General features: G+C 32.0%; 1 protein-coding gene across 2 annotated transcripts in view; it reads left to right on the top strand.

Annotated features, from left to right (window-relative positions):
* Positions 1 to 14,213, top strand: part of LOC102802268 (sorting nexin-14-like) — a 31,827-nt gene that overhangs the window by 13,420 nt on the left and 4,194 nt on the right. For both annotated transcript variants that reach the window (XM_085502122.1, XM_085502123.1), the window contains 7 exons: positions 679 to 781; positions 928 to 968; positions 1,345 to 1,415; positions 3,328 to 3,373; positions 4,728 to 4,860; positions 8,291 to 8,384; positions 14,083 to 14,153. In XM_085502122.1, the coding sequence (XP_085358248.1) occupies positions 679 to 781; positions 928 to 968; positions 1,345 to 1,415; positions 3,328 to 3,373; positions 4,728 to 4,860; positions 8,291 to 8,384; positions 14,083 to 14,153 (559 nt within the window). The remainder of the gene's footprint in view (positions 1 to 678; positions 782 to 927; positions 969 to 1,344; positions 1,416 to 3,327; positions 3,374 to 4,727; positions 4,861 to 8,290; positions 8,385 to 14,082; positions 14,154 to 14,213) is intronic.

Consider the following 14,213-nt stretch of genomic DNA (forward strand, 5'->3'; position numbering starts at 1 on the left):
GGTTAATTTTGGGATAAATAATTGTGCATATTAATTACTTAATTTGCATAATTAGTTAATTTTTTGCTGTTGCACTGATGTCTAAAGAACCACTCATTGGATTTTAAAGAGTACACATCATCACATTTCAATGAACCTAGGACTATACACTATATTAGTTTTTGGTAAATATTTATGCTTCTTAATCACCTAGTTAACATAATTAATACTGGTATCTCAAATACTGATCGTCTCATTTGAGTAAAATTTGGTACATAAATGCTCTAGGACAATAGACAGCCTGATTAATTTTGGGTTAAAATCTGTTATATTAATTCTCTAATTAGTATAATAATTAATAATTTTTTTGTTCTAATCACATTTCAATGAAACTTGGTACATAGATGTTACATTGTCCAGACCTTATTAGTTTTAAACTTAAATCTGTTCATATTAGTTACCTTATTTGTATAAGCTTTTCCATCAATATCTCAAGTTCAAGTAATTTTTAATTAATTTTTAATGTGTCTCCAATACTCTCAGCACACGGGAGTTCTTTCTAAGCTTTCTTTGATCTCCATTATTATCACAAGCCACACATGTTCATTTAACCATGTATTTTAACATACTGTCTTGGCATATTTTACATACATGTTCAAATAAAATTAATATCAAACTTGTTACTGTATTACCTTTTAGATGTTACTAACCAAGCCAGTGTTGAGAGGCAGTGAATTGTTGTATAATTTCTTGACTACTAAGGATGAATTTGTTGCCAAACTATTACCAGATGTCAACTTTGGTGAGTTAATATTCTGACATTTTGTGAAATAAAAGTGAAAATTGTTTTTCCTCTGGATCATTTTTCATTTAAAAAAACATGTTGCAATAAAAAAGTTCTCACTAAGTCTAATAATAATTCATTGTTTGCATTTATTTTGCCTCCAGGTAAAATGTTGAAATCAGTGCCAAATAGACTACTGAAGGAGGTGAGAACATCTAATTAGTGTACTTTGTTCTTATATGTTTTATTCATTATAAATGTAAAGCACAAATGTTCTTCTCCACCCATACTATGGCATATGCCCAGTGCATTGATTATTTCCCCCATAATTCACACAATGTGTACAATCATCAGAATAATTGGGTTCAGGGGATGTTTTTTTTTTTTAATTATTTCTTGAGTGGTGGTTGTGAAACAAATTAAAAATAGTAGGCCATATACATGCCTTATATCATTAATTTTTCTATGAGTGAGATGTGGGTAAAGGCAACATATATGTACACCCATATCATAGATTGTATGTGAAGTATAAAGAAGCTGTTTTACCTCATGTGAAAACATTCATTCAATTTTCTTTTCAGAGAGGGCAATTTTTGGAGCCATTTTTACAGTCCTTTGCTGCATCCACCGAAGCTCCCAAACCCAAGCCAAGGTAATAGATGTCATAGTATCGGGTTACATTGTTTGTGGTATCAGGTGACATTGTTTGTGGTATCAGGTGACAGTATCAGGTGACATCGTTTGTGGTATCAGGTGACAGTATCAGGTGACATTGTTTGTGGTATCAGGTGACATTGTTTGTGGTATCAGGTGACATTGTTTGTGGTATCAGGTGACATTGTTTGTGGTATCAGGTGACATTGTTTGTGGTATCAGGTGACATTGTTTGTGGTATCAGGTGACATTGTTTGTGGTATCAGGTGACATTGTTTGTGGTATCAGGTGGTAGTATCAGGTGATATTGTTTGAGGTATCAGGTGGTAGTATCAGATGATATTGTTTGTGGTATCAGGTGACATTGTTTGTGGTATCAGGTGACGGTATCAGATGACATTGTTTGTGGTATCAGGTGACGGTTTCAGATGACATCGTTTGTGGTATCAGGTGACTGTACCAGGTGATATTGTTTGTGGTATCAGGTGGCGGTATCAGGTGATATTGTTTGTGGTATCAGGTGACTGTATCAGGTGACATTGTTTGTGGTATCAGGTTACATTGTTTGTGGTATCGGGTGACTGTATCAGGTGACATTGTTTGTGGTATCGGGTGATGGTATTAGATGACATTGTGGTATCAGGTGACATTGTTTGTGGTATCAGGTGGCAGTATCAGGTGATATTGTTTGTGGTATCAGGTGGTAGTATCAGGTGATATTGTTTGTGGTATCAGATGGCAGTATCAGGTGACATTGTTTGTGATATCAGGTGACTGTATCAGGTGACATTGTTTGTGATATCGGGTGACTGTATCAGGTGACATTGTTTGTGATATCGGGTGACTGTATCAGGTGACATTGTTTGTGGTATCGGGTTACTGTATCAGGTGACATTGTTTGTGGTATCGGGTGATGGTATCAGGTGACATTATCTGTGGTATCAGGTGACATTATTTGTGGTATCAGGTGACATTGTGGTATCAGGTGATGGTATCAGGTTACATTGTTTGTGGTATCAGGTGATGGTATCAGGTGACATTGTTTGTGATATCGGGTGACTGTATCAGGTAACATTGTTTGTGGTATCGGGTGATGGTATCAGGTGACATTGTTTGTGGTATCAGGTTACATTGTTTGTGGTATCGGGTGACTGTATCAGGTGACATTGTTTGTGGTATCGGGTGATGGTATTAGATGACATTGTGGTATCAGGTGACATTGTTTGTGGTATCAGGTGACATTGTTTGCGTTATCAGGTGATGGTATCAGATGATGGTATCAGGTTACATTGTTTGTGGTATCAGGTGACATTGTTTGCATTGTCAGGTGACATTGTTTGCATTATCAGGTGACATTGTTTGTGGTACATGTATCAGGTGATGTTATCAGGTGACATTGTTTGTGGTATCAGGTGATATAGTCTGTGCTATCTCCCGAGACTGATGAATATATTATAAATCACTATAGGATATTTGTGTTCATGTTTAGTCATAATTGTTCTTCATTTTGAGAAATGGTCAACACAGAATACTTTAAAAGCATTTATTTTCAATGACATTTAATTTCACTTCACTGTGTTTTAATTTCACGAGTTTGTGAAGGAAACAATGAGTTTTATTGTTATATTTATGTTCACGTGGATTTAATTTAGTGGATTTCACTTATCCGTGAAATTAGCGAAATTAAAACCCAGTGAATAATTAATGCATTTACAGTACTGTATTCAAATCAAGAAGAGCTCATATCAGTATTACTAAAGACGTATAAATTCAATGGTTTTTTAATTGACATGTATTCAATGAGTCATTAAAACAAGGTGTTTTTACTGTTGAATTCCACATGTATCAAATAGACCCAATACCCAGACTTCAGATGCTGACAATTTATATAGTTAAATTTTACTTTACAGTGGAAATGACCTCAGAGACAAAACATATGAGACATTATTAGAAAAGGTAGGCACTGATTTATAGCTTGAATTGGTCTATGAGAATATATGAATTGTTTTCATGGTTATATACAGTATGCTAGTTAATGGACAGTTTGCCATGTTTGAATGAATAAGTTAATGCTACCCAAATTCCTCAATGATCAGTTCAAATAGATCAAAACTTTACATATCAAAGCTAAGTTTGCATAGCTTAGGTTTAGTAAAGGGGGAAGATATGGTTCAATTTATATTAATTTCTATGTTCATGGGATATTCAACCTCTATTTAATTAAACTTGTCTGAATTAAAAGACAATTCTATTTTGAATTGCACTGTAATTGAGTTTAATTAAACTTGAATTAAAACACAACCCTATAAGGAAACACATTTCAATAGAGTTTATATCACAACTATATTAATAGTTATTTCAACTTTAATATTAAAAGTTAATCAAATGTGTGTCATCACAATGGTGGTAGGACGTGTCTGCCCATTCCACTGATATCTCAAGAACCACATGTTGGTTATTGATAAAACTTTATGCATCGATGCTCTGAGCTAATTCATAGATTTGGTTAGTTTTGGGTAAAAATATGTGCATATTAATTAACTAGTTTGCATATAATAATTAGTCAATTTTTGGCTTTTCCACTGATATCTTGAGTACCGGTACCAATCATCACATTTCAATGAAACTTGGTACATAGATGTCATAGGACAATGCACAGACCTGATAGTTTTTAGGTTAATAGGTGCATATTAATTTCATAATTTGTATAATTAATCAATTTTTATCAAGTACTAATACTTGAAGGCATTGTACATACTGTATTTTGCCCTGTATCCTATATTTTATTGGCAAGCAACCTTTAACCCTTCAATATAACTTACAATCTGTTATAAACTTTGACCTCTGTTAACCGGCCAATGACAGTTTATTAGGACAATGCTCAGTACTATATGTTAGCAGATCCTGTGTGCTTTAAAGTGCGCCCTCTTTGGTAATTTGACATCCCACCCTTAGTTTTATTTTCATTATATTAGAAATCAGATACAGTTACCTATCACTATGGTTCCAACAGTTAGACAGCTTGCAGCCAAAAACAGTGAGAAATCTTAAAAACATTCTTCCCAGTTAAATTAATGGAAAGTCCACCAATATAACCATACAATTCAAAAACAAACAAAAAACTAACACGTTACTTGAAAACAGGAGAGTATTACAGTTGATGTTGGCACAGGGCTGTTTGTAAAAGATGCGAGTTTGCCCCCCAAAAGCCCTCAATAGTTCAAATTTATATCCCACAAGTTAACACATTTCTATCTATAACTTTTTATGAAGAATTATACTATTAAATATGTATTTTTTTTGCATACAGCGACATAGTGATATATATGATGATAATGCTGAGTTCAATGTGGATGATGATGATGAAATACAGTACACTCGAGAGATTACTGATGTCAATGTATTGGATTTAGATGGTGCTTTTGAGTATGTTGTATATTTAGGTAGGTGTTTCATTGTGTAGTCAAACCATTTTAGAAATGGATTTTGTTTTATCTTAGTATATAATAAAACATTATGAGTTCTTGATCCATATTATTGCCTTCTCTGTAATGAAATGAAAAGGAAGGTATACTGGGGGTTACATGTAGCTTATCTGTCTTGTGTGATTGTTAACTTTTTGTATACATGATAAGTCAAGTAATTGTTCTCTTTTTCAAACTTGGAGTAGTTAAATGTTGGCAAGTCTGACACAGAGATACATTTCTGCATATACAGGGTTCGTAGTGCTGGGAAAATCCTTTGAAAGTCTGGAAAGTCTTTGAGTTGTCTTCAAATTACATGTACAGGAAAAATAAAAGTCTTTGAAATGTCTTTAAATTTCTTCATAGTTATTACCGGTAATTCATTTTAGAAAGCCCTGTTTTCTTTTTTGACTCCTGTGTGCGAAGCACAAATGGGAGTCTTTGCAGCTACCTTGTCTGTATGTCTGTCTGTCTGTATGTATGTATGTCACTTTTTTTGTTCCACCGTTATCTCAAGAACCACTAATCAAATTTTGATGAACATGGTACATATATGCTCTGGGATAATGCGCAGAGTTGATTAGATTTAGGTAAAAATCCAAGAATATTAACTACTTAATTTGCATAATAATTAGCTGATTTTAAGCTGTTCCATGACTGCTCCACTGATATTTGAAGAACCACTCATTGGATTTTGATGAACTTGGCACATGGATGCTCTGAACTAATGCACAGATTTGATTAGTTTTGGGTGAAAATCTGTTTATATTAATTATCTAATTTGCATAATGATTAGACAATTTTCGTTTTTTCCACCGATATCTCAAGTACTAATCATAACATTTCAAAAAAACTTGGTACATAGCTGTTATATGACACTTCACAGACCTGATAGTTTTTAGGGTAATATCAGTATAATTAATTTCCTAATTCGCATAATTAATTAATTTTCAACTTTTGATATAAGTAGTGAGCATTACATTTCAAGTTAATTTTTTGCTGTTCCATGGCTGTTACACTGATGTCTAAAGAACCACTCATTGGATTTTAATGACACTTTTAAAGAGTACTCATCATCACATTTCAATGAACCTAGGACTATACACCATATTAGTTTTTGGTAAATATTTATGCTTCTTAATCACCTAATTAACCTAATTAATTAATACTGGTATCTCAAGTACTGATAATAACATTTGAATAAAATTTGGTACATAAATGCTGTAGGACAATAGATAGCTTGATTAATTTTGGGTTAAAATCTGTTTATATTAATTCTCTAATTAGCATAATAATTAATATTTTTTTGGTTCTAATCACATTTCAATGAAACTTGGTACATAGATATTACATTACGCAGATCTTATTACTTTTACATTGTGCAGACTTTATTAGTTTTACACTTAAATCTGTTCATACTAGTTACCTTATTTGCATAAGCTTTTCCATCAATATCTCAAGTTCAAGTAATTTTTAATTAATTTTGAATACTCTCAGCACACAGGAGTTCTTTCTAAGCTTTCTTTGATTTATAAAGTGATTCCTACCCCAGTTCCGACAAGTGTCGGCAGTGATTGCTATCCCCGCACCCGCCCTTCTACCATGTTGGCCTGAATTAAGGGTCAAAATGTTTTGGAAAAAATGCGTTAAAGTTTGGAAAAAGGTCTGAAAAAGTCTTGGAAATCATTTGGCTCTTGGTGCTATGAACTCTGATATATTTTGACAAATATTTTCATCAGTCTAATCATTACATGGTTTAGAAATATTTATACAAGTGATTTTTTATTTTGACTTCAGTATTCATTTGTCTCCTATCATTTTGTAAATGCACTAACTTTATGCTACTTGCTCATAATAGAGGACACACTAGGCAAACACTAATGGGTTCCGGATATGTTTTTAAATTCACAGTCATGTAGAAAGTGTTTGATTTCAACAGTACCCAATGCAAGATAATCACTTTACGAGTGGTTAAATCTGGTTCTTAATAGTCATATGATATTGCTGTTTCATTTTCATTATTTACAAATAATGGTTAAACATTGTATTAAAACCTACAGGCTTTAAATAGGTAGTTTTACAGCAATTCCAGGCACTGATTTGACGCTGAAATAGCGCTAGATATAGATAACATTCTACAATAGGTTACACACTTTGTTTTCACATTTACATAAGTTGTAACTAAAAATATAAACATTGACTGCAAATCAGAGAAATGATTGACAGATATTGCCCACTATGTTTTCTATTAATTTTGCTACAAAGTTCGATGCCCCAGACTGTGGCGCGTCTGTTCTCAGTCACTTTTGGTCAGTTATCGTGTTGATTGCATGTCTACAAATCGGCATTTGTCCAAGTTGTTTAAACACCACGATGGAGAAGCAAGGAGTCGAAAAACCAGTTGAAGTGAGAACAAGAGTTTTTCGTCGATTTGTATTTTCGTGGACTGTCATTTGCTGAGGTTGGAGATCGAAGTGGTGTTTCAAAGCACACAGCTTATAATAATAATAACTTTATTACACTACCAAAAACCTTCAGAGGGTTTTTTTATGGTACATGTACCATAAAATATTGTATATATGTAATATCGTCAAACAATTTTTTACCGCTGAGAGTATCCTGCCTGGAAAGCGTAAGAGTGACCAATCCGCGACTAAAAAACTAGCTGACAATGTTATAAAATGTAGAGAGCGAGCATTTACGGACAAGGAATTCGACAAAAATTACTCGCAGACGATGTGTATACGGCGGCAACCCTTGCTGAACGTGTGATCGTGTGTTGCTAGTGATAAGCTTTTTAAAGTGATTATTTGGTGGCACATCAACCTTTTGGTTCTCATCTTCGAGAACTAATAATCGAATAACACCCTTTCTACCTATGTATTCAATTTCATTATTGATATACTGGACGAAGTCTGCATAGGACATTTGTTGCAGGCAGCTTTCAGTTATATACATCGGCGTGATACGGATATTTCCATAGTAGGAATAAATGCACTTTGATCAACAATTCTGCCATGATCAGTCGGTCAGCTGGTTCTGTAAAATAACTCTAACGTTCTTACAGTGCCGCCACCTATGCATCCCTCTCACTGAAATTGAAATAGGAAACTAAGTTGAGAGCCTCGATCGTTTATTGGAGGAGAAATTCAAAACTAATGTACCGCCACTTTTATGGGCGGAACTTCCATCAGGTGCGCTTCAAATTGCAGACATGCTGTCTGCATTATTTGTGCAACTTCTGTAAATGTGAAAACAAAGTGTGTAACCTATTGCAGTAAGTTATCAACATCTAGCAGTACTTCAGCGTCAAATCAGTGCCTGGAATTGCTGTAATATGTTTTTGTTCTGATCAACATCATGTTTACAAACTTCAGGTTTTTTATCTATCTGTTTTGTTCGTTTCTAGCTCGAGCTGCTTATGAAATTCCCGTCTGGATTCATCAAATATTGATGACTGTTAAAATACTAGCAAAGAATACAATAGAAGGCTACTTAGATTAGTAAGTATTGCACACAGAGTAATACCCTGGTAGTATTCTGTAGTGTAAATAGTCAATATAATCATATGTATTAGTAAGTATTGTACACAGAGTAATACCCTGGTAGTATTCTGTAGTGTAAATAGTCGATATAAATCATATGTATTAGTAAGTAATGTACACAGAGTAATACCCTGGTAGTATTCTGTAGTGTAAATAGTCAATATAATCATATGTATTATTAAGTATTGTACACAGAGTAATACCCTGGTAGTATTCTGTAGTGTAAATAGTCAATATAATCATATGTATTATTAAGTAATGTACACAGTAATACCCTGGTAGTATTCTGTAGTGTAAATAGTCAATATAATCATATATATTAGTAAGTATTGTACACAGAGTAATACCCTGGTAGTATTCTGTAGTGTAAATAGTCAATATAATCATATGTATTAGTAAGTATTGTACACAGAGTAATACCCTGGTAGTATTCTGTAGTGTAAATAGTCAATATAAATCATATGTATTAGTAAGTATTGTACACAGAGTAATACCCTGGTAGTATTCTGTAGTGTAAATAGTCAATATAAATCATATGTATTAGTAAGTATTGTACACAGAGTAATACCCTGGTAGTATTCTGTAGTGTAAATAGTCAATATAATCATATGTATTAGTAAGTATTGTACACAGAGTAATACCCTGGTAGTATTCTGTAGTGTAAATAGTCAATATAATCATATGTATTAGTAAGTATTGTACACAGAGTAATACCCTGGTAGTATTCTGTAGTGTAAATACTCAATATAATCATATGTATTAGTAAGTATTGTACACAGAGTAATACCCTGGTAGTATTCTGTAGTGTAAATAGTCAATATAATCATATGTATTATTAAGTATTGTACACAGAGTAATACCCTGGTAGTATTCTGTAGTGTAAATAGTCAATATAATCATATGTATTAGTAAGTATTGCACACAGAGTAATACCCTGGTAGTATTCTGTAGTGTAAATAGTCGATATAAATCATATGTATTAGTAAGTATTGTACACAGAGTAATACCCCGGTAGTATTCTGTAGTGTAAATAGTCAATATAATCATATGTATTAGTAAGTATTGTACACAGAGTAATACCCCGGTAGTATTCTGTAGTGTAAATACTCAATATAATCATGTGTATTATTAAGTATTGTACACAGAGTAATACCCTGGTAGTATTCTGTAGTGTAAATAGTCAATATAAATCATATGTATTAGTAAGTATTGTACACAGAGTAATACCCTGGTAGTATTCTGTAGTGTAAATAGTCAATATAATCATATGTATTAGTAAGTATTGTACACAGAGTAATACCCTGGTAGTATTCTGTAGTGTAAATAGTCAATATAATCATATGTATTAGTAAGAATTGCACACAGAGTAATACCCTGGTAGTATTCTGTAGTGTAAATAGTCGATATAAATCATTTAATATGTATTAGTAAGTATTGTACACAGAGTAATACCCCGGTAGTATTCTGTAGTGTAAATAGTCAATATAATCATATGTATTAGTAAGTATTGTACACAGAGTAATACCCCGGTAGTATTCTGTAGTGTAAATACTCAATATAATCATATGTATTAGTAAGTATTGTACACAGAGTAATACCCTGGTAGTATTCTGTAGTGTAAATAGTCAATATAATCATATGTATTAGTAAGTATTGTACACAGAGTAATACCCTGGTAGTATTCTGTAGTGTAAATAGTCAATATAATCATATGTATTAGTAAGTATTGTACACAGAGTAATACCCTGGTAGTATTCTGTAGTGTAAATAGTCAATATAATCATATGTATTAGTAAGTATTGTACACAGAGTAATACCCTGGTAGTATTCTGTAGTGTAAATACTCAATATAATCATATGTATTAGTAAGTATTGTACACAGAGTAATACCCTGGTAGTATTCTGTAGTGTAAATAGTCAATATAATCATATGTATTATTAAGTATTGTACACAGAGTAATACCCTGGTAGTATTCTGTAGTGTAAATAGTCAATATAATCATATGTATTAGTAAGTATTGCACACAGAGTAATACCCTGGTAGTATTCTGTAGTGTAAATAGTCGATATAAATCATATGTATTAGTAAGTATTGTACACAGAGTAATACCCCGGTAGTATTCTGTAGTGTAAATAGTCAATATAATCATATGTATTAGTAAGTATTGTACACAGAGTAATACCCCGGTAGTATTCTGTAGTGTAAATACTCAATATAATCATGTGTATTATTAAGTATTGTACACAGAGTAATACCCTGGTAGTATTCTGTAGTGTAAATAGTCAATATAAATCATATGTATTAGTAAGTATTGTACACAGAGTAATACCCTGGTAGTATTCTGTAGTGTAAATAGTCAATATAATCATATGTATTAGTAAGTATTGTACACAGAGTAATACCCCGGTAGTATTCTGTAGTGTAAATAGTCAATATAATCATATGTATTAGTAAGTATTGTACACAGAGTAATACCCTGGTAGTATTCTGTAGTGTAAATAGTCAATATAATCATATGTATTAGTAAGTATTGTACACAGAGTAATACCTTGGTAGTATTCTGTAGTGTAAATAGTCAATATAATCATATGTATTAGTAAGTATTGTACACAGAGTAATACCCTGGTAGTATTCTGTAGTGTAAATAGTCAATATAAATCATATGTAGTAAGTATTGTACACAGAGTAATACCCTGGTACCGTAGTATTCTGTAGTGTAAATAGTCAATATGAATCATATGTATTAGTAAGTATTGTACACAGAGTAATACCCTGGTAGTATTCTGTAGTGTAAATAGTCAATATAATCATATGTATTAGTAAGTATTGTACACAGAGTAATACCCTGGTAGTATTCTGTAGTGTAAATAGTCAATATAATCATATGTATTAGTAAGTATTGTACACAGAGTAATACCCTGGTAGTATTCTGTAGTGTAAATAGTCAATATAATCATATGTATTAGTAAGTATTGTACACACAGTAATACCCTGGTAGTATTCTGTGGTGTAAATAGTCAATATAAATCATATGTATTAGTAAGTATTGTACACAGAGTAATACCCTGGTAGTATTCTGTAGTGTAAATAGTCAATATAATCATATGTACTAGTAAGTATTGCACACAGAGTAATACCCTGGTAGTATTCTGTAGTGAAAATAGTCAATATAAATCATATGTATTATTAAGTATTGCACACAGAGTAATACCCTGGTAGTATTCTGTAGTGTAAATAGTCAATATAATCATATGTATTAGTAAGTATTGTACACAGAGTAATACCCTGGTAGTATTCTGTAGTGTAAATAGTCAATATAATCATATGTATTAGTAAGTATTGTACACAGAGTAATACCCTGGTAGTATTCTGTAGTGTAATTAGTCAATATAATCATATGTATTAGTAAGTAATGTACACAGAGTAATACCCTGGTAATATTCTGTAGTGTAAATAGTCAATATAATCATATGTATTAGTAAGTATTGTACACAGAGTAATACCCTGGTAGTATTCTGTAGTGTAAATAGTCAATATAATCATATGTATTAGTAAGTATTGTACACACAGTAATACCCTGGTAGTATTCTGTAGTGTAAATAGTCAATATAAATCATATGTATTAGTAAGTATTGTACACAGAGTAATACCCTGGTAGTATTCTGTAGTGTAAATAGTCAATATAATCATATGTACTAGTAAGTATTGCACACAGAGTAATACCCTGGTAGTATTCTGTAGTGAAAATAGTCAATATAAATCATATGTATTATTAAGTATTGCACACAGAGTAATACCCTGGTAGTATTCTGTAGTGTAAATAGTCAATATAATCATATGTATTAGTAAGTATTGTACACAGAGTAATACCCTGGTAGTATTCTGTAGTGTAAATAGTCAATATAATCATATGTATTAGTAAGTATTGTACACAGAGTAATACCCTGGTAGTATTCTGTAGTGTAATTAGTCAATATAATCATATGTATTAGTAAGTAATGTACACAGAGTAATACCCTGGTAATATTCTGTAGTGTAAATAGTCAATATAATCATATGTATTAGTAAGTATTGCACACAGAGTAATACCCTGGTAGTATTCTGTAGTGTAAATAGTCAATATAATCATATGTATTAGTAAGTATTGTACACAGGGTAATACCCTGGTAGTATTCTGTAGTGTAAATAGTCGATATAAATCATATGTATTAGTAAGTATTGCACACAGAGTAATACCCTGGTAGTATTCTGTAGTGTAAATAGTCAATATAATCATATGTATTAGTAAGTATTGCACACAGAGTAATACCCTGGTAGTATTCTGTAGTGTAAATAGTCAATATAATCATATGTATTAGTAAGTATTGTACACAGAGTAATACCCTGGTAGTATTCTGTAGTGTAAATAGTCAATATAAATCATGTGTATTAGTAAGTATTGCACACAGAGTAATACCCTGGTAGTATTCTGTAGTGTAAATAGTCAATATAATCATATGTATTAGTAAGTATTGCACACAGAGTAATACCCTGGTAGTATTCTGTAGTGTAAATAGTCAATATAAATCATATGTATTAGTAAGTATTGTACACAGAGTAATACCCTGGTAGTATTCTGTAGTGTAAATAGTCAATATAATCATATGTATTAGTAAGTATTGTACACAGAGTAATACCCTGGTAGTATTCTGTAGTGTAAATAGTCAATATAATCATATCTATTAGTAAGTATTGTACACAGAGTAATACCCTGGTAGTATTCTGTAGTGTAAATAGTCAATATAAATCATATGTATTAGTAAGTATTGTACACAGAGTAATACCCTGGTAGTATTCTGTAGTGTAAATAATCAATATAATCATATGTATTAGTAAGTATTGTACACAGAGTAATACCCTGGTAGTATTCTGTAGTGTAAATAGTCAATATAATCATATGTATTAGTAAGTATTGTACACAGAGTAATACCCTGGTAGTATTCTGTAGTGTAAATAGTCAATATAAATCATATGTATTAGTAAGTATTGTACACAGAGTAATACCCTGGTAGTATTCTGTAGTGTAAATAGTCAATATAATCATATGTATTAGTAAGTATTGTACACAGAGTAATACCCTGGTAGTATTCTGTAGTGTAAATAGTCAATATAAATCATATGTATTAGTAAGTTTTGTACACAGAGTAATACCCTGGTCGTATTCTGTAGTGTAAATAGTCAATATAAATCATATGTATTAGTAAGTTTTGTACACAGAGTAATACCCTGGTCGTATTCTGTAGTGTAAATAGTCAATATAAATCATATGTATTAGTAAGTATTGCACACAGAGTAATACCCCGGTAGTATTCTGTAGTATTCAATATAATCAAATGCATAAGTATTGTACACAGAGGAATAATATTCTGTAGTGTAAAGAAATTTCCCAGTACCCCAGTAATTCATACCCAGAGATTTCCTAATATGATACCTCTCATAAAAACAAACAATTAATATTCAGGGACGGAGATTTTCTGGTACCTTGCATAGAATCAAAGCTACTTTATGAAAACTCATTGAGGACTGAACATTCGTTTGTGAAATTCACCAAAACATAAACAGTTACCTCTCTTACATCTTAAGTTATTTTTCGTTGCATCCTATCATATATTCCAGCTACATGGGTTATAAACTAGATCTAGTATTAGAAGAAGAAAAATTGGAATTTATCATCCATATCTTACGAGGTAAGTAATATGTGATATGGTATTCAACACGGTTTACACTTTTCATGCCATGTGCTTATT

Source organism: Saccoglossus kowalevskii, chromosome 8, assembly GCF_978046115.1.
Source record: "Saccoglossus kowalevskii chromosome 8, keSacKowa6.1, whole genome shotgun sequence".
NCBI lineage: Eukaryota > Metazoa > Hemichordata > Enteropneusta > Harrimaniidae > Saccoglossus > Saccoglossus kowalevskii.